A 22,956-nucleotide genomic window follows, 5' to 3' on the forward strand; every position below is an offset into this window, starting at 1 on the left:
TTGTGTGAAAGGACCAAAAAAACAGGAATTTTAAGTCAAAAATGAGAAAAAGATGTTACATGTTGCCATAGCAACCAAAGATAATAAGACAAGGGAATTACTTCGACAAATTGGTATATGTTCGAGTATCCAATGGAGCAAAATTTAAATGAAAAAATGGTGAAGAAATGAAAAATTCACGATGATAAAAACAGCAATGAAGATTTCTACGTATTTGTCTAAAAGAAGTATGCATAAAACGCTTCAACCAAGAAAATTCAGTGCAGGGAGTATACAGCTCTCACACACGTTGCGGGGATGCAGACACGGAAGCCAACATACATCCAATGCTGCCGGCACCAGCTGCTAGTCACCGGTGCTGACCTGCCTCCACATCTGCTCAACTACGCAATGTGAATTCTACGCTGGATGAGCGTGAAACAAAACTTGATTACTTTAGTACAAAGTTGTAGAAGATACTGTTGAGTGAACTTTTATTGTGTAATTATCATATTTAAAGTTAGTTTTAAATTTTAAATATGACAATTACACTATAAAAGTTCACTCAACAGTATCTTCTACAACTTTGTACTAAAGTAATCAAGTTAGTTTTAAATGAAGATCGATAGAGAATTTTCTAAAACCATTCCACAAGGGATCCAGCTCAGTATGTGAACATTACAAGACTTGCCTATGCAGATGATGTAGCACTAATAAGTAGTTCCAAAAGAGAATTAACCAGAATGATGCAAAATTACTACAAAATTACTACAAAATTGCTGAGAAAACAGGATTACATGTTAATGAAGAAAAGACAGAATACCTGCCCATAAGTAAGAAAACCAAAAAAGATGCACCTCTGACTGTTGAAGGATTCAGTTTCAAGACTGTTAACCACTTAGGAAATCTTTTTAGTAATAACAATAGAACAGATATAGAAATATATGCCCGTTTATCAACAGCAAACAAGACACTTTTTAGTTTCATCAAAATTCTAACAAAAAGATCACTTAGGAGTAACTTCAAAATCTGCTTATATCAATCGACCATTATATGTGTGATGTTATATGGATGTGAAACATTAATATTTAGAAAGAAAGATGAAGAGAAACTGTTAATATTCAAAAGAAAAGTACTAAAGAAAATTTTTGGACCTGTATATGACGAAAATAACATGGAATGGAGAATAAGAAGAAATGGAGAATTAAGAGGGCTGTACAAACACCGTAACATCGTCAAAGGGCTCAAGAGGAGAAGGTTGAATTGGGCAGGCCATATAGCAAGAATGACAGAGAATAGACTACCTAGAAGGGCATTCAGCAGAACAATAGATGGGACGAGAGGAAGAGGGAGACCCAGAATCAGATGGCAGGATAACATTCGGGAGGACAAAACTAGAATGAACAGTAACAGCAACTGGACAAACAACACATTGGACAGGCAGAAGTGGAAGAGGCTCATAGATCAGGCGTATGGTTGATAAGGCCCTTGCCACATGTAAAGTAAAGTAAGTAAAGTTAGTTTTAAATGCTTACAAGAGCTAAGGCACATAAAAGTATGGAAAATATACAACAAGTTGGGGAAACTCAAGACCCAGCTATGGCCATGAAAATTAGCAAAGAAGTGTCTGACTGGGGTGAGTTGATAAATTTAATCAAAGCTCAGAGTCTTAGGTTAAACTCATTAAATTCTCAATTAAATGCTCAGAGTGCGACTCTAAGTAAAGAAGTGGTCTTAGTAAATTCTCAACTAAATACCCAGAGTGAAGCTTTAAATGCTCAGAGTGAAACTCTAAATATTCAAACAATACATTTAGGTTTGTTAAACTCCAAAGTCGACTCTCAAAGCAAAGAATTTAGTAATCTATGTGAAGGCAAGGGTGCTTTGAAGACTGAGTTCGACACAATAAGTAATAAAGTAGAAAATTTAAAAGTAGATTTAAAGAACGAGTTGAGAAATTCTTTGACCACTCATATAAATCATATGTTCACTGACCTTGGTCAGAAACAGAGTAACACTTTTCAGGATTTATCAAAAAGATTAGAACTTAACATTGAAAGCAAATGTAATAATGTAGAATCCGAACTTATTGAAAAGTTAGGATCTTTTGAAGATGTGTATAATGTTAAGTATAATGATGTAAGGCAGTGGTTGAATAATTTGAAAGAGAGTGTAGATAAGCAGAATGAATTAATGCCAGTCATTCAATCGCAAATTACCGGTGTCAATACATGGGTAGATAATGTAAAAGAAATTTCAAAGAGAAAATAGCTAACTCTGATATTATAAATGTAATTAGTTTGGAGGAACAATTTGGAGAAATTATATATTGAAAGGTTACCGAGAGAATAACATCCGGGAATGTATCGCTGATTTCTACTTCTGAACTTAGTGATAACAGGAAGGGTATGGGCGACCTGTGGACAAAGTTTAAGCTTAACCAAGATAAACTAGAAAAAAGGGTAACTTCACCTAATGTTGCATTAACTAGTGAAATGGTGAGTGATTTGCAATGGGAAGCTAATTTAGGGTTATCTAGACAATTCCTTAAATTTAAGCTGGATGGAGATGTACTTCTAACCTATTTCTTAAAAAGATTTAACCAAGCTTTACCAAAAAATTGGAAAGATTCCAAGAAGATTGAATTTGCTTTGGGGTACCTTCTAGGGGAAGCCTCAGAATGGGGAACAGTAAATATTGAGAATTTTTGCTCTTGGGGAGGCTTTCAAAAGAAATTTAAAGAGAAGTACTGGTCTGCCAGTGCTCAAGAAAAGTTAATAACACATCTATGGCACCCAAAATATTATAATAATACTTGGGGTAATATAAGGAAATATTACGATTGGCATTTAACATGAGCAAAGTATTTAGATAAGCCAATGGAAGAAGAAGGATTAGTAAGTATTTTAATTAGACAATTGCCAATCTATGCGAGAAAAGACAACTTGTGTAGTGATTGGAAGAGAGAAGAGCTGTTGTTTTTTGTTGATGCACTTGATGCAATAAATAAGGACTGCAATGAAACTTTACACCAAAGTGAGAGTTTGAACTATAAAAGAAATAGTGGAAATAATTTTAAAAAGTATGAGGCAAACTTAGCAAAAGTACACCATTACAGTAAGAAAAGTTGTAACGACAATTATCAAAAGAAACATCCACCTTCAAATTTAGATCCAGTAGCTTCTCAAGAATTTGTACCAAGTAACCATAAAACACAGAATGGGAATGCAGTATCTTGTTTTGGTAACCAACCCATAATTAGTAGTAATGAGGAAAACACTGCCATGAAAAACATACTTCGTGGGCAACGAAAATTAAGGATTTTGAACTTATTCTAAATGAATTACCCCATTAATTGACTGAGTTGTCACCTTTAGAAGTTATAGGCAAACCTTTTATAGGAGAACCTCTAATTAAGTGTTTTAATTGGCCTGAACAACCTAGTGTCAATTACAAAGTAGATCAGGAAATAGTTTCTAAGAATTTAATTAAAAAGGCGCTACAGAGAGTAAGTAAGCATAACGAAAAGGCTGTGGAACCTCAGTACCAAGTCGATGACCTGGTTCTTATAAAACAACATCTTCACAGCTCGACTCTGAAGAAAGAGACCCATAAGTTTCTCCAAAAATATGAGGGACTGTACCAGGTACAAATGGTAATCCATCCTAAGACGTTATTTTTATTAGATCCCACAACTGGATTAGAGAAGGGGAAATACAATGTAAAGGATGAAAAATTGTATATCCCCCAGGGACGTAAACATTCTGAGTTAATGGACGGAGTAACAACAATGCACCCATATATAGGAAGCTATGACTGTTCTACATTGAATATACATAAGAAGAGGTGCACCTAAACAAAGAACAGTGACAGTTCTAAATAGAGATTAGAATAGGCACAATGAACTCCTGTGCACAGAAAGACAAAAGCATATAAGTTTTAGGAACGAAAATGCTACATAACGAACAACTATAAAGTAGTAATGAGTAATGGATAAATAAGAAAGAGGTGTGAGCAAAGAAAGAAAATGAAAGTGGGAGAGGAAAAAAGTCATGTTGATCATTAAGAAACACCAGTTTAATAAATACTCTGATAAATTGAAGGATAATGGGACGTAAATAGTATATGTAGACATAGTATTTATTGAAAATACAGAAGTTGATAAGTAGAGAAGGACTCTCGGGAGTAAATGATATATTAAAGAATGAATGTGAAGTTTAAGATAGATTTGTTATCTTTACCAGAAGATACTTAATTATGGTATACATAGAAATATATACTAGGGTAACGAACCGTGAGGCCTACTCAGAAATGATAAGGGGGGGGGGGGGGGGGGGGGCGTACCTGGCATTCACTAAGTATAAAGGGCAGGTGTACCTACGTGGAGATAGGACGATCTGTGGCCTAAGGGGCATACCTACCAGAATGGAAAGAGGAAGTGCTCTCATAAGGTCAACCTAAAAGCAAGAAATAGGTGCAGGTCCTAGGAGAAGGGAACAGTATCATGACAAAGGTCACAAATTTTATAGGGATTATTCTAGGAAGTGTGAATTCTATGAACGACTAGCATTATCATGTTTCATTGAAATAAATGAGTGTCAAAAGAGTATAGAAGATAGGAATAGAAAATAGAGTACTCGTGTCATAAACACCTGAAGTTTACAATTGAAAAAGGAAATAAAGAAAAAGAGTCCTCACAATTCCTTAATATTAGTAAAGCTGACTAAAACCACGAGTAAATGCTCATGTCTTAATAACAAAGTAAAATGAGAAAAGAGTAGAGAAACAATAGGCGAAAGATTGTTCAAGAGAGGACAGACTTGTTACTGAAAGGAAAGATATGTATATAAACATATGTAAGAAATGTATACTGTTAAGATATGAAATGTTATTATGATTGATATTATTTGCATAATGATTATGTATGAAGTATCTCGTATTCAATGTAGCGATTTGAGAATTTCTGTGTAATTCTAGAACCACTCAGCCTTCTACCGTCTCGAGCAAACGATATTCTGGATATGAGTGTGGGATGGTAGAATTCTACCTACTGTGTGTTGTGGCGTAGTAAGACAACCACGCCACTTGGAAGTAGCCGAAAGGCACGCGTTAACTCACGCAGGCTAGTAGATAGGTCTGAAACAGGATACGTAATGAATGCTATAAAGAAAAGTACGTAGCTCCTGGAATACTTAACTTTAATCCATCCTTGTGGTACATCGCTCTTGACGATACAAGTGAGACTCTTTAGATACAAGCTATGTAATGCTAATGGCGCCTTGCTAGGTCGTAGCCATTGACTTAGCTGAAGGCTATTCTAACTATCGGCTCTGCAAATGAGCGAGGCTTCGTCAGTGTGCATCGCTAGCTACGTCGTCCGTACAACTGGGGCGAGTGCTAGTAAGTCTCTTGAGACGTGCCGTGTGGTGGCGCTCGGTCTGCGATCACTATCAGTGGCGACACGCGGGTCTGACATGTACTAATGGACAGCGGCCGATTTAAAGCTACCACCTAGCAAGTGTGGTGTCTGGCGGTGACACCACACTGTGCATCACATGTTTGTGTGTGCATAAAATCAGTCGCGGGAAGAAAGTAGATGCGGCAGACGAACGGCACCAACAAGTGCCTGTCGGGCAATCCATAGATATTTTAGTGTGTGTGTGTGTGTGTGTGTAAGGAAGAACCATGGAGTTTATATGCAGGTCTGTGCTTATTGGGTCATTGACTATTGTTATTAAAACAAAGACAGTTGAAAAATAACTCCTGGAAACTCTTGATGTAAACTTGCTATAGGCAAGACTTATTTTCTGATTTATGCTAAGAAAAGTTAAGGTTTCAAAGCCAACTTTCTTTTAACTGTAATTTAATTTGTTTCGGACGTTTGACTGTATGAGGGACTTACTGGAAGTTATATATTTATGTTGAAAGTGAGGGTCAAAAGTGAAAGTAAAATACATCGTTAATTGACGAAAAACAAAGTTTGAAAGTTTGTATGTCTACTTGTTTCATAAGTAGAAAGAGTCTAAAAATTCCTGTACCTAGCATTATTCGACAGAGAAGAAGTCAAGAGGGTTTCCAGCAGCTGGTTATCCAGTAAAGAGGAGTGGCTACAAATTGCAAGTAAGTCACCTCGTAAAGAAGTGGAAGGTGAAACTTCCTGGCAGATTAAAACTGTGTGCCAGACCAAGACTCGAACTCAGAACCTTTGCCTTTCGCGGGCAAGTGCTCTACCATCTGAGCTACCCAAGCACGACTCATGCCCCATCCTCACAGCTTTACTTCTGCCAGTACATCTCCTACCTTCCAAACTTTACAGAAGCTCTCCTGCGAACCTTGCAAGGTTAATGGAATAAATTCTGAGATTCTCATAGTATACATTTTCTTCTCTCACACTTCCTGTCAATTACAAATTAAATATTCCTTCATGCCTCACGATATGATCAGGCAACCTATCCCCTTTTTTCCCTTGAGATCAAATCAGTAAATCTTCACTAGTTACTCAATCACTTATCTTTCAAGAAGTTGATTTTACATTACAACAACTGTAATGTTGGGGCTGCTTATATATAATTTTCTGAAACTCTACATGGGATTGCATTTCCACTAGAACTTACAATCTCTACTGATTAATGATATTGAAGATTCTATCCATTTTGGCTGAGAAATATCACTTTATTGAATGGCTGTGCAATAGAGTAATTCTTGACCCTTATCATCCCGCCCCCCCCCCCCCCCCCCCACACACACACAAAAAAAAAACAACAACAAAAAATTAATTTTTTTAAAAACTGTTAACAACCTACAAAGTAAAATAATTAACTGTGTCCCTGTCTTAGCCACATCTTACCTCTCCACTAATACTGTTTTCAAAGAGTAAGTGCATTATCCAGTTGAGTTTCATATCTTGGAATTACCTGCACTTCCCTTCCATAAACTTGATAGAAACTGGGAGTGCCAGTAATGCTACTGTGGAACCTGGAGGCACATATTGTGAAACTGAATGAGGCTGTGAATAAAATAATTATAGTAAAATATTGCTTTTTAACCGTCTGTGGTAAATGGTAAATTCTTTTCAATCACAGAACCCATGTCATGGCAACAACCCTGCTTTCAGTGTTTTCAGTTTCCAGTAACAGCTGCCTTCACCATGATAATAAACAAGTAACTAAGTAGCGGTATGAGGCTTGTAACATATAGGTTTCCACTTGGAGAATCAATGTTTCCTCTATGGGCAATTGTACATGGTTTTGTTCTTAACAAAGTGTAAGCAGTGTCCAGAAAGGATGGCTGTAAACATTGTGTAAAAGTCTGTTGGTTAAACAAATTTGGATTACATTAATCTCTTAAAAAACATAGAATAATTTTTTTAAAAAGTAAGAAATCTCCTTCTGATGTATCATGAATAATTTTACATACAACAGGGTGGGAAAAAAGTTAGAGTAGAAACATTTGCTATAATGTCAGTCAAAGAATAAATGTAGAAAAGTATAGATCTACATGTGCTGTGTCCTCCGAACAGGATACAGCCAGGACATTTGCTATAATGTCAGTCAAAGAATAAATGTAGAAAAGTATAGATCTACATGTGCTGTGTCCTCCGAACAGGATACAGCCAGGACAAATGCACCACAGGTGCAAAGGTGTGATTTAGTGCCAATGCCATAGAGACTCGCCACTTGCATTAGTTCCACCTGTGCCACAGGCAGTGCTGAGGGTGAAGATATCAACTTCGTCTTGGCCAATTGCTGGCCGAGTACAATCTGCCAATGACTGGACGACAACGGAGAGAAGCCTACTCAGAAGATAGAAGAGCAGCTCTTGCCCACTGGTTATAGATCATAGTCCAGGGCTGACTTACACAGGGAACATCGTTTAGTGAACTCTCAAAGTGAACAGACAGTTGTTGTAAATTGCATTTGATATATACTGTAAGGTTTACCTATGATTATTTGCTCTTATCCATTGAGGACCTTTCTTGTGTTATATTACATGCAGTGTTGCAGACTTCATTATTTGACAGTCACAAAGATAAGTAAACTTTTAACTAATTTGTGTAACTTTGTTACTAATTTGTTGGAGTGTTATAGAATCTTCATTCTGTTACCTGACCCTGGGGCATAGCTGTGTAATAGTGACAGGGAGAAATTGTCTTAGTGGTGTACTGCACCAGAAGCTCTTTCACAAACTCAAAACTCGGCCTACTGTAACAACAGTGGCAACTCAGCCTCCACAGCAGTAGCAACAAGCCCTTTACAAAACTGGTGATGAGGGTTTACAAAAAAATGTTCTCGCAAGCCATCATACCGTGTACCATACTACTACTACTACTACTACTCCTCTCTCGCCTACCACTGCCGCCCCCCCCCCCCTCCAAATTTTCCTTTGTTAATGGTTACCAAGAACAAATACTGTCAGTACTCCTTCATCTTGGCCTGAATTTCTTTTTATTTTACAGCTGTAGACATTATGAAGGATGTATAGAATGTAGTTGTTCACTAGTGTTGGGACATGAATGTTCATATTTTGGGAGAAAGACTTTTGAAGACATATCTGTCATCATTTTTCAAGTGGCCTCCTTTCTGTGTGAATTATACTTCCTTAAGATTCTTTTAAGACATGTTGGTTTGGAAACTTCATTCCTCAAAGTGAGATTTTTGCCTGGTTATTACACTGTAAATTGTTCAGACAGATATTCCTAAACTTATGACATTTGTTACTAGCGTTACTCAAAGATTTTTGACTGTATAGGCAAACAATATTAGGTCTTCTCCTCAATATATTTGTGTATATTATATTAGGTTTATTTATGTTTATGGGCCCACTGCTAGTGTTGGCACTAACTGTTGATCACCTTCCAGCCTTCTTGCATTTTATAACAATTTTTAGTTCACATCCTTGTACACTTCTGTCAATAGTTTAAAAAACACACATTATCTGAGAGGTCATTAATAAATATCATGAACAATGATGATCCAATCACATTCCCTTCTTAGAGTGCACTGAATACTATTTTGTTTCCGATTTGGTCTTTCCATTATGAACAACACATCGGGTCCTGATTGCTAGGAACTGTTTTACCCAGTTACATTTCTATTTGGATATTCTGCAAGATAATATTTGTTTACTAGGATACAGTACTGAACTTCAGTGAAAACATTTTAGAAATTAAGAAATACAGCATTAATATTGACTTGCAGAATTGATTATTCCTACATAGGGATTATCTGGCTCGCAAAAAGCTTCTCATATCTTCTATAACTTTATAGAAGTTAGGGTTCCAGTGCCCAGAGACAGTGAGACAGTGGTCATATGTTCGTGTGTGTGGGGGGGGGCGTCTAGGCATACATGCACGTACGCATTCCTTCATTGTGCACGATTGTGACCAAATGCCTCTTCATTGTGCACGATTGCGACAAAATGCCTCCTCTACATGGTGAGCAGCCATATATCCTTTCCATATTGTTATTAGGGAAACAGTTTTGTAGATCTCCTTTGTGAACTTCCTTATGGTTCTGTAGAAACTGGTGCCTTTTCCCAGTTGCATGGAATGCAACATTGCTCCATCCTGTTATAACTGGCTCCTCTTCTAACAACCATTCAGTGTAAGTGTGGAAGTGCCCAGGTCCAAGGAGAGGCTATCACATTATGTTCAGCTCCCTACTTCACTTCTATATAAGACAGTAACATATATTCTAAGGGCATTAAGCTTTCTCTAAGAATGTTTGTGGTTCAAATTACACTTCTACAAACATAAAAAAAGGTAATTGTGTTTCATTGTGTGGTATGAGTTTTTATCAGATGAAAAGTTAAAAATGACTTACCAGTGGTCCGTAAAAAGCCTGTGTCAGTATTAACCACAAAATCATCTAAATTTATATGACAATGATAGCTCAGAGTTCTGCACCTAACAAGAGCAGTAAGTACAATCATTTACCAATATGTGAAAATCAATCACTGACTCTCAAGTTCTCAGAATTGCTGATGCTAGGTCTTTTTCACTCTTCATAATGTATTATATCAGAGTGTTCTTATCACAGTACTTCACTGCTGAAGTTTTTTTTATGAAACTATGAAGCAGTAGTAAAATATCTAACTATACCAAATAAAATTTGAAGAGATACAGACTATCTGCTTGATATAAGGGCTCTGTTGGAGGAGGAAGAAGCTGACAAGTAATGGCAATGAGAAATAAAGGAGCAATAATGGAAGAAAAAGAAACTGATGAGACAAGCAAGGTGCAAAGAGAAGGTGTTCGGGGGGAGAGGAAGAGAGAATGTAGAGATGAGAGGGAGGGGGGGGGGGGAAGAAAGCAAAAGGAGGTGGTCCAGGGCAAAGAAAACAAGGAAGGTGTTGAAGGGAGAGGTGACGGGAAGAGGAGCACCAGCAGATATCAGTAGCAGTGTTGTAGCAGAAAATTAAATGGAAAGCATGATCAATATAGCATCAATCACTTCATCACCTAAATCTTTCTTTGACTTCTGTTCATTTACATTCATTCCCATTTGATGAAAATCACAATTTCACTACTGTTGAACACAAATGTCAGTGTCTCTCTGATGTCCACAGTTTTAATTTTTCTGCTGATATCTCCTATTTAGGGAATGAAAATAGTTATTGTGCAGCAAGTTCATTACACAGGAATAAAAATAATAACAAATGTATTCAGTGACATTTGTGTCTTTACAGTTTTGGTAACAATTTATGGCACACAAACTCGCAATTCGTATAAATACAGTACTGATTATTAAGTCTTAATACAGCAATTTTAACAAAATGGATCCTGAGTATTACTAAATGTAGTATTATTAACTTCAGTATAAAAATGTTATCATACAGCAAAGTATGCTGTGTAAGCATGAATGTTTTAGGTAATTTACATTGTCAGTACATTTCTGGAACATTATTTATCTTATAAATGTCTCAAAGTTGCATATCACTGCCACTGTAACACAATTGTTGATGATTATCATGATGATAACAACGATAATAATAATAATAATAATAATAATAATAAATAAATAATAGTAATAATTACACATACAAAATTAGGAAACAAGTATAATCCATGGCATATGGGAATATATCAACTAACAAATATTCAGACATACATATGCTGCTTTGTGGTACTTTTCTCCATTGTTCTACTTACAAACATCATTCCAGCCATATGAAATATAAAAATAGCTTTCTTCGACTCCTTTGACAAATCTTGCCTGTTTACATTTCTTCAAATTTCTATTTCTAAAATAACTTTTTAAGCTAGTATCCACAGTATACACACACACCATTTTACAGGAGGAGGAAGAAATACTGGCAACATTAAATCAAAATAATCAGTTTTTTTAAGACATGGAATGACTAGCATAGCTCCTTACAACCGTGTTAAATTTCCATATAAAAATGACAGTCTGGCAGGTTAAAACTACACAACAATAACACATATAAATGGTACCTGACTTTTGTATATATTTTAAACTTAAGTAAGTCATTTTTTCATAAATAACTGTACACTGACTAGCATAAGAAAGGCAAGCAACTTTATAAAACAAAGTAAATGCCATTGTAGGAATTCTCTTATCAAGTATCATGAACAACTCAATGTTCAAATTTAAATGAAATGTGGAATATTTGCATTGTACAGAACCTGTCATTAAGGGCAATGATGGTCTGAAAGGAAGCAAGGAAGTGTTATGTGTTATCTTGAGATTTTAATAGCTAATTAAATATTAAAAATGTGCACCAGTTTAGAAAATGGCAAGACATTTGACTATTCCTGGTGCTGAACATATGTTTCCATTTTTATATATCACATTTGTTAACAGATCTCATTGGTGTAAGACAAATATTTGTTATTAGAACTACACTATATCAAAACAGTATCACTGTGCAACATTTATTTTGAATTTGGTATCTTACTGACTTCATATAGTTAACACAGAACATAAAAACACTTACCCTCTACTCGCAAATTATAGACGTAGATATATGCACAATGCAATAAAGGATATATGAGAAAAGCAAAGATCTGAACTCATAGCTTTCTCACTATTTCAGATTGAGGCTGAATATCTGCTTGGGACTGACAATTTCTTCAGCAGTTTGTCACTCATCAGTTATGCTCTTATCACTTCCACTACAAATTCACACACAAAAACAGTAAAAAAAGAAAAATACATCATAGATGGAGTCATTAAAAGAAGGCAAACTGTTTTAGTACCCCCTCCAAATATTAGCACATGTGGACAGTATTTAAACATTTTCAATGCTCATTTGGTTGTCGAAGTTTGCAGTAACAGTACTTGCTTAAATGATGATCAGCACTACTTAGGCAGGAAGCGGCACTCCCATAACGATTTATGCGGCTGACATCTTCAATCTGCAGGAACAATGGGAAAAATTGAGTATCAAGAATTTTTCATGAAATAATTTACAAAATGATTCATCTTTTTTAGTTGAATAGAGGTCATATTGGATGTTACTACATGAAACATTGCTATAAAAATGTACAGCTGAGTGAGAATTTATAACCTGTATATCCTGGTACCTCATGAGTATCTGAAGTAAAAAATTTTCACATATCAAAAAATAGAGCAATATCAAATTGTGCAACACATGAAACTATGCTGACACAGCACAGGAGAATGTTAAATGAACTTAAAGCTCTTTAACAGATATGAGGAGCAAAAATATTTGGATACATATTTAGTTTATATAATTCTCTGTTTAGGCCTACATTTATTCTGTTACAGGAGTGTTACTGACAAGGGGACCTTACAGACCATCCCTCTTTGATTTTCTTCATATTTATAAGATTTGGAGGTCCAATATCCTGAAGCAGTATAATGAAATTAGAAAAGTCTTTGAAGATTGCAAGTTTTCTGAGCTTTGCTATGAACAAAATTACTTTGATCTTATTAATGTAGTTTCTGGTTGCTGCGGGCGTAGCGTAGAAGTCTAATGATTGCAAAGTCACTGGTCTGAACCTCATTAGTTGACTTGTTCTTTTTACTTTCCTTATTTATTGACAAATGGAAACTTTAATTAATAAATACTGAATCATAATTTCTTAACAAACATACAATCATCATATTTTTAGTTATTGGTTGTATTAAAATAATTAAAATTTGATGCATATATGTAAAATGCCCTTCTGTTCAGTCTCTAGAAATCAAGTGTTTTATTTTCTGTTGATGTTTGGTATTTTTGTGCCAGTTTTTAATACATTAAGAATATTTGCATCATCTTATGTTTATTAATTAAAAAATTATGATTCAATGTTTGATAATGAACATTCCATTTGTTAGTAAAACTATAATTTTAAAAAAGTAAATAAGACAAGCAATCAGTCAGTCAGATGTGCACCAACAACTTTTATTATGAAAAGTATAGATTGCTACTCACCACATACAGAAGAAGGCTTTGTGTCACAATGAAAAGATTGCTAACCATTTAAGCTTACAGACAAAAAAGTCCTTATTCACAAACATTTGTGATTATCATACTTTCATACTACTCACTCAGCTACCTTTATACTTAAAGCTTGGAACATCTCTTAATCTTCAAAAGTGATTTTTTGAGGTGTTTCTGGGGCAGGGGATTGCATTTTACTGTTGTAGGGAAATTGATGTCCAGGCACTGACTTTCAAATCCTATACATATGACAAAAATCAAAGAGGGCCAGTCTGAAAGATCCCCTTGAGAGATAAGAAGTTTAGTGAGTTATCATATTTCTGTACGATCCTACTTGCACAGAGGTCTAATCTAATCAAAACAATCAAAACATTTGTATAGTTCAAAGTGACACACTGCGGCCAATGCTCCAAAAGCACTACAACAAAAACCATTTCCTTATGTAAAAAGAGTTTCCTTGGATCAAATTCTATAACTAGAAAGAAACGGTATCACTCAGAAAAACATTTTTGATGATATAAATTGTTTGATGTAGTGTAGACTAGCATGACAACCAATAAACTATAAACAAGGAGCTAACAACAGCAGGTAATTTGCATCTGAGTACAGAACATTTTTTGAGATGATCTTGGAAAGTGTGAGTATGACCTAACTCACAACAGTTGACTTTGATAAAGGGCATGCTGTAATGGCATCTTAACTTTAACAACCTTCGCAACAAAGAGGAGACTCTTAAGATATTCTCTGTGCTCCCATCATTAGTATCTATTAAATGATCATTTATTTTGTATGAAGCATTTCACTGTAAAGCGTAGGATATTCACGCTTCATCCAAGAGTGGGACATAACAAATTTTTAATGCTGATTAGGCAAACATTTCTGGTACAAATCATTCGCTGCACATTGTTAAAAAAAGGTACTAGTTAGCAGATGACATAATTTTGCTTGCTAGCATATGACATACTTTTGCTTGCTCACTGACACAATAACATTCTCATTTATGACTTCAGTGGGTACAGCAACATCATTCTTGTTCCAATGAATAACAGAAATAAGTAGCCTCTTCTGAACAATTCAGCTTCCTATTACAGGTCATCAATGTCCCTGTCTGGTTATGCCACCTTCCAAGGGAACACTTGTATCACTGGACATTGTGGCTTTGGTGAGATTATATTTTAGGAAACCTGAGGTTGGTACAGACAGGACCATGAAAACTATGGACAACATTCATTTTATTGCTACTCCTTTCATAAATGATATCTTCTCCCAGGATATGGCATTTTCTGTCATGACTGTTTTCAATGCCAAATGACCAAACATATGCTAAGGAAGTTTGAGACCCATGCTGATTTGCCATAATAAAAAATGCCTGGGATGTCATAGAAAATTAGGTTCAGAGCACACTAATAAGCTTGTAATCTACTGAAATAATGTGACCAATGTATGACCATACAGTGTCATCTAAGTCCCACACTACCATGCACTCCATCATCTGGAAACTTTTTGCATGCCAATGTGGGAACAGGGGTGCTATAAGATATGAGATCAGTGAACACATGTCAGCTTATTGTTTTATCTGAATTCCACTCGTTACAAAACTTGTACCAATATTCTCCTCACAACGCTATTTTATAGACAATCAAACCTCTTTATCCCAAGTATCGCATTGTTCCTCCTCCCAAATCCTACAGCCATCTTCTAGTTGTTTCTTCTCATGCCTGAAATCATGCAAAGTGATAAGACACATGTCAGCTTATGCTTCAGCTCTGACTTCCCCACTACCAGCATGTAATAAGCCATTTGAAATGTTAAATGAAACTTTTTGCTCCTGTCAGATATTTATCAGACACTTAAAAACGTTAGCAACAGTCATTTCAAAATTATTTGAGAACCTTATTTTTATATAACTACATGGAGAGGAACTTTATACCCTGTTTCTCTCTCAGTCTTATACTGTCAGTTACACATAACACTGCATTCTTCACGCATTCACTAAGCTGAAGTGTCTTTATGGTATTGAATATATTTTGTTATTCTTAGCAACATCATGTAATAATGTCTTCTGCAAACCAACATACATGATCTACATCTACATCTACATCTAAATCCATACTCCGCAATCCACCTGACGGTGTGTGGCGGATGGTACTTTGAGTACCTCTATCGGTTCTCCCTTCTGTTCCAGTCTCGTATTGTTCGTGGAAAGAAAGAGTGTCGGTATGCCTCTGTGTGGGCTCTAATCTCCCTGCTTTTATCCACATGGTCTCTTTGTGAGATATACGTAGGAGGGAGAAATATACTGCTTGACTCCTTGGTGAAGCCTGTACTGAGCTACTGAGAGTCTCTCTTGCAGAGTCTTCCATTGGAGTTTATCTATCATCTCCGTAAAGCTTTCTCGATTACTAAATCATCCTGTAACGAAGCGCACTGCTCTCTGTTGGAGATAGACTCTTCTATCAACCCTATCTGGTGTGGATCCCACACCAGTGAGCAGTATTCAAGCAGTGGGTGAACAAGTGTAATGTAACCTACTTCCTTTGTTTACAGACTGCATTTCCTTAGGATTCTTCAAATGAATCTCAGTCTGGCATCTGCTTTACCGACGATTAATTTTATATGGTCATTCCATTTTAGATCACTCCTAATGCCTACTCCCAGTTAATTTATGGAATTAACTGCTTCCCGTTGCTGACCTGCTATATTGCAGCTTAATGATAAAGGATCTTTCTTTCTATGTATTCGCGGCACATTACACTTGTCTACATTCAGATTCAATTGCCATTCCCTGCACCATGCGTCAATTCGTTGCAGATCCTCCTGCATTTCATTTCAGTACAATTTTCCATTGTTACAACCTCTCAATATACTACAGCAATGTCCACAAAAAGCCTCAGTGAACTTCCGATGTTATCCACAAGGTCATTTATGTATATTGTGAATAACAACGGTCCCATGACACTCCCCTGCGGCACACCTGAAATCACTCTTACTTCGGAAGACTTCTTTCCATTGAGAATGACATGCTGCATTCTGTTATGTATGTGGTGGATTGGAATAATTTGATCCATATCTGTTTCTCATAAACCATGTCAAGGGGAGGAGAGATTCTAGAACTTTAATAAAGGTAGATGTGAATATAAATAATATTATCTTAAATACGGAATGAGAAACAAAATAAGGAGAGCAGATAAGAGAACGGGGGGCAATGTGGTAATAGTAGCATTGTTAGGAAATGAAAAACACTGAAAAAGGCCAATAATCGAATGCACCATTACTGGAATTTTCAGCACATTCACAAAAATGATTTAAATGTTAAGGCAAATTTCTGTCTGAAAATTCATTTTTGATGTTTGTGTAGCAGAATTGGAGAAGATAAAAAAAATTAAAAGGTGTAGTGGGACACTGAGACAGAGGAATTTTTCACTAGCTCAGAAGGAGAACGTAAGGTTCAGTGTGTGAACAGTCTGTTGCGATACATTGTGAAGATAAAAACCATTTCAACGTTTTCTGGACAAGACTTAGAGAAAGCACTCAGAACCCATGTTGAGATGGTCTTACCAAACTTTAAACCCAATTTCTCTATTATTCAAGTCCTTGTCATAACACTGCTTAGATTTCATATTGCAATGCTTAACCACACAATTATTGGCATCCACACTCCATAATACACTGGTTAAATTTTTTGACAACTAATCACTATAAATGGCTGAATCGGATCTTTCTACAGACAATATTGCTAAAAAATACAAGTCACAGAGTTAAACTATTGAGATATAATGAAACTGTGATGTGGCTTCAGCTGCAAACTAACTGGTTATAACTCCAGAAAAGAGCCATAAGAATCATAACCAAAAATGGAAGTCAAACTCCTTGTAAAGATCTGTTCAAAACACTGGGGATTTTAACTGCTTCATGTGAATACATTTACCAGTCAGTTGTACACATAAAAAATAACATTGGTACTTACTGCACAAATAGTTGTCTGTGACCGTGGAACAAGAGCTAGATTCAACTTACATTTGCCAAGAAAAAATAAACATAAAACTCAAAATAGCATTTGCTACCAAGGAATAAAACTGTACAATAAATTACCAAAAGAGATAAAAGAAATTGCAAAAATACACTTACTTAAAAAGGCAGCTACAAAGTACCTGTTATACAATACATTTTATACATTGAAGGATTAGTTAGATAAAACAGAGTAGGGGTTTGGTAAAAAAAAAGTTATACAAATATATAATAATAATGATTATAAATCATCCAACATTCCACATAACACCTTCACACTATGTTTTTTTCCTTCTTTTTTTCCTTTTCTAGAAAAACTTACTCCCAAGCTATGCATTGCACAATACTAACACCTCTTCCTCTTTCTGAGATCAACATCTCACTCTTTATAGAGGGATGCTGACTCAGTTTTTCAGGATAGCAAATGGAAGGTTGTGGTACAGAAAATGGCCCAGAGATCACCAGTGTGTGTGTGTGTGTGTGTGTGTGTGTGTGTGTGTGTGTGTGTGTGTGTGTGTGTGAGCACGCTTAATGAGTGAAGTGTTATGAAACAATGTGTGTTTAGTGTGTGCAGTGAGTGATAGTGAGATACGAGTGAACAGTGTAGCATTACATTATTTAATATGTTATTTGTAAAAAAAATTGTTCTACACCAGGAGTAAATCTAATGATTGTTTCTAACTAGAAGTCTGTAAATGTATGTGTATATGAATTAGCTTATTTTAAATTGGTCTAAACTTGTAAATACTTTGACATGTCCTATATCCTTGTAAAAGAGATCTACGAATGAATAAAGCTGCTACTGCTACTACTACTATTACTAATTTTACAGAATTGTGATGCAACTGTATGTACTTTGGTAATGAGCATAGTTTCTTATTATCCAGCCATTCAGGTTTCTTTCTTTTCCTCGGGAAATATGAACACAGCTTAAACATGATTTGGTGGGGCCATCATTAAAAGTTAACTTAAAACCACACTGTTAAAGGTTAACTTAAAACCAGATGTTTTCTGTATTTCTTCACTGATTTTTTTATGTCTTGTGCACTGCAGATTACATTATCCTTACTGCAGTGTCATTGTTACAGTGTCTATCAGTTCTCCATAGCAACACTTAGTACAAAGGTCATTCAGTTTTGCCACAGCTGGAAATTCTACAAACTATTTACTTTAACCAAGAAATTTATTTGGGTGGATGTAGATGTCTCTAAGAGAAGGGCCTCATTATAGAGGCATTTTATAAGTTTCAGAGTTCCCACTCTCCTTTCTTTATAAGAAATTTGATCAGGAAGGCCAATAGTGCCATTCCATTATGTTTCAGGCACAGAGTGGAGCAGCAGTCACTCAGCGAGACAACCTACTGTACAGTAATAGTGCCTTGAAGTTAAGTTTTAGTTTTTAGGTATTGGAAGGACTTCTACACTACTACACTACTTTTCAAGTTAGAGATAACCAGATCTCTCCTCTTACATTCTAAAATGATAAGTTCCACTTCATGACTGTTTGGACAAGAGGATAACTATCCGACAAAACAATATTTTTCCTTGTAGTCGGTATTATGCAACACACTGAAAAGGTAAAGAAGACCATAATAAATTTGAAAAGTTTCATTGCACTTCTTAAATTTGTCAGAGGAAAAAACAATTCATGCTACTATTTAAAACACTTACCCGAATGGTAAAGCTGTTTTCTTGTATATTGTATCGCATGGAGACTTCGAAAAGTCCATTTCCTGGCTCTGTTGAAACCTTTAACTGATATATTTCATGTGAATGTCTTGTTTTTGCTGAAAGATCTGGAACAAAGCCATCTAGATCTGCATTTTTTCGGAAGTGCAGCAAATTATGATTTGGTACAAGGCGAGCAGCCCACTGCACATGTTCAAGATGTAATGGTGAACACAAATGACGCCGTTCACTGGTAAACCTGCAAAATAAAAGTAATATTGGTTACCTTTCTAATTAATTGTCAAAAGTTTACCTAATAATGACTGTTCCCTGGATAGTATGAGAAATTATTTCCTTGAAAAATTCATTATTTTCCATATTAACCACACTGACTAACCCTAATACAAATTAACACATTAGAAATATTCCTGAATTGTTAACTACATCCACATACATACTGCACTAGCCACCGTACGGAACATGGAGCATGCGGAAGGTGTTACATACCACTAACAGTCCTCTTTTCCTCTTGCACTTGGAAATATAGTAAGGGAAGAATATCTTCTATAAACCTCTGTATGAGCCCTAATTCTTCTCATCTTATACTCGTGGTACTTACGTGAAATGTTCATCATCGGCAGTAGAATTGTTTTGCAGTGGGTCTCAAATGCTGGTTTTCAAAATTACCTCAACAGTGCCTTGTAGAACAATGTTGTCTTCCCTCCTGGGATTCCTGTTTGACCTCTAGGGATTCCCATTTAAGTTTATGAAGCATTTGTGTTACACTTGTGCGATGATCAAACCTAAAGGTAACAAATCTAGCAGCTCAACTCTGTATTGCTTTGATGTCATCCTTTAATCCAGTCTAGTGGAGTAGTGGAGTAGTGCTCAAGCAGTACTCATGATTGGGTCACACTAGTCTTCTACAGCAAAACCCCTATTTTATGTTTTCGTGCATTCCGGGCTTAAAAAATGCAAAACTGAAGAAAATGCAGAATCAAGGAAAATGTAAGCCCCCCCCCTCCCCCAAACACGAACAAAAACACACATAATTGGCATACACGAGGGTGGTTTGAAAAGTTCTCAGAATGGAATAGAAAAAAAGTACTTACATCACTGAAACATGTTTTATTTTTCGATGTAGTCTCCTTGTAGATTAATGCACTTGATCTAACGATGTTCCAGTGACTTGATTCCATCTCAAAAATGAGTTTCCTCCAGGTCTGTAAAATTGTTGTCAACGCCGTCTATCAATTCTTCATTTGAAATGAATCTTCGTCCACCAAGAAAAATTTTCAGTTTTGGGAAGAGATGGAAGTCTGATGGAGCCATAGCAGGTGAATGAGGTGAGTATGGCAACAATTCATACCTTAGTTCATGTAATTTTGCCATGGCAACGGCATGTGTGCAGGCATGCATTGTCTTGATGGAAGATGACTTTGTTCCTTGTTAAACCTAGCCTTTTTTCTGTGTCTTTTGTTGCAATTTGCCCAGAAGATTAGCATACTATCCTCCAGTAACTGTTTGCCCAGTAGGGAGATAATCTACAAACAGAATCCCCTTCGAACCCCAGAACACTGATGCCATGACCTTTCCCACTGAAGGAATTGTCTTTGCTTTCTTTGGTGGCGAAGAATCAGCATGTTTCCACTGCTTTGACTGTTGTTTTGTCTCATAGTAGTGCACCCAAGTTTCATCTGTGGTCACAAACCAGTGCAAAAAATGTTTTTCATTTCTTGTAAAATGGGCCAAACATTGTTCTGATATGCTCATTCTCATGTGTTTTTGATCCAGCGTCAAGAGTCATGGCAGATAATTTTTTCACGACATCTGGCAAGTGTGAGCAATTTCAAGCACTTTCAATCGGTGACCCTCCATGACCACACATCTTGGCCGACCACTGCGCAGATCATCATCTAAGCTCTCCCAACCAAATTTAAATTCATTTGTCCACTTGGCAACAGTTGAATGTGAAGGAGCAGAGTCACTCAGTATATTCTGGAAACCAGCATGAATGTTCTTTGCTTTCATACCTTTCTTTATGAAGTACTTAATCACCGCTCAAATTTTTTCCACCTTTGCAAATTACTACGCAGGAACAACAACAGAGCCATGTCACCACCACAGCTATCTTCTGACATGACACGTGTTTACAGACAACAGCCCAATGAATATCACATGAACAATTCGTTATGGTAGCACTGACCTCTCGTGGTGATACCAAGAACTTTTTTAAATCACCTTCGTATGATTAAAAATCGCAATCCTCTCCAATACTTTGTGTAAAATCTAAGTGAAGGAAATTAAATAACAATACAAAGTTTATATAATAATTTGTGTTAGTGAGTTTCATCATTTCTTAAGAAGTCACAGATGTGTAAGATCAAGTAAAAATTCATCAAAAACTTTAAATTGGTGTGTGGATACAAGGCAATCAAGCTATTTTCTAATATGCTATGACCATGAATTATACATTCAAAACATGCATTTTTGAGAGATCTTCCTTTGTGCTCACCCAGAAAAAGCAAAAATTGATGAACATGAACAAAACCGAAAACATCACACCATATAAGTGGTTAAACCGTAAGCGTAAATTCAGACATCTGCTTAATGACACACTTTGTCACCATTGCCGTAACTCTTTAATGCTTTCCTTACAAGCTGCATTTCATTTGCTAACCACTGCTGAAGTATTATTTTAGGCTTGGCGAGAGAAATGGAGATGTAAAAAAAAAAAATGAGTTTACTTCTCCAGTTGACATTACAAGCTAATTAGAAGGCAGCTAAGTTAACTTCTGTACACTGTGTAAAATGTAAAGTTGAAAGAAAGCTCAGGTCCTACAGTTTCTCTTCATGCCCTCTGTCACTGCTGCCAATCTTTAACAATCTATAGTGTGTGGTGTGTGTGGTACAAAGTATATATGTGAGCAGTGAACATAGTTGTTGGAACTGTACTGTGTCAGATTTGAACACAAAAGTCTTTAAAATGTGCTGTCACAAAACCCTTGTTCTATTTCCTTGGGACATCTCTGTCATAGCACACCATCTGCACGAGAAGTATGTTTTCAGCACTTCACAAAATGCTTTCACTCCTACCTGCACTCCTGTCATTGAATCGCCACTCTCCCTCTCCACACATCCAGTAGGTGAGCTCACTTTACATGTGTTAGTGTGGTGTGGTAGCTGTGCTGGCTATTGGGTGACTTAGTAAGGTGCCAGTCAATAAGAGTTCATTAGCCAGAAATGGGCAACATTTCCTCCATTCTAACTGAGTACATTTCTCGAGACTCACTGTTTAAATTTAATAGGTTGACAATTGATTTTGTTGCTGAATACAGTAAATCAGAATTACATGCAAAAAGATGAAACTGAGTTATATGTGGCACAATAAAAGAGGGTGGCTGGGCCCCTTGTCATATATTGGCTTGGTCCGGAAAACTTTGCTTAGACTGTCTTGTTTTTTCACTACCCCTGCAACCTAGCATTAGTTTTATCATAACTGCACAGTGAAGCTAAATGTTGCAAGTTGTGTTGGCAACACCAATCATGGATTATGTCAGCATTTCCTCTCTCGCATCTCACTTCTCCACAATGGCCTTAAATAGACCTTTAATTCCGCCTCCACCCATGGTTCAAACCATCTGGCTTTTGTGCCACTTATAACTCGTTCAGTTACATCAAATGTCAATAGGAAGCAAATGTGATGGAAGTCAAGTGAGACGTCGAGTAAGAACTTAGAATCAAGGTAAACCTTACTACCAAGAAATGTAAAACTATGGAACTTTTAGCATTGATCTTAAGGGTTTTTCACAGGGGCTACCAATTTATGGTGAAGAATTGTGAAAAATGTAAAATCGGAGAACTTAAAATTGGAATTCCACTGTATATGCCA

At 36.2% G+C, this 22,956-nt stretch overlaps 1 protein-coding gene across 3 annotated transcripts in view; it reads right to left on the reverse strand.

Annotated features, from left to right (window-relative positions):
• Positions 1-10,656: 10,656 nt before the first annotated feature.
• Positions 10,657-22,956, reverse strand: part of LOC126236620 (uncharacterized) — a 274,946-nt gene continuing 262,646 nt past the window's right edge. For all 3 annotated transcript variants that reach the window (XM_049946061.1, XM_049946062.1, XM_049946060.1), the window contains exons 12-13: positions 19,068-19,323; positions 10,657-12,355 (exon numbers count right to left, since the gene is read on the reverse strand). In XM_049946061.1, coding sequence (XP_049802018.1) covers positions 12,239-12,355; positions 19,068-19,323 — 373 coding nt within the window. In that variant the 3' untranslated portion in view covers positions 10,657-12,238. The remainder of the gene's footprint in view (positions 12,356-19,067; positions 19,324-22,956) is intronic.

This window comes from Schistocerca nitens, chromosome 2 (assembly GCF_023898315.1).
Source record: "Schistocerca nitens isolate TAMUIC-IGC-003100 chromosome 2, iqSchNite1.1, whole genome shotgun sequence".
Lineage (NCBI taxonomy): Eukaryota > Metazoa > Arthropoda > Insecta > Orthoptera > Acrididae > Schistocerca > Schistocerca nitens.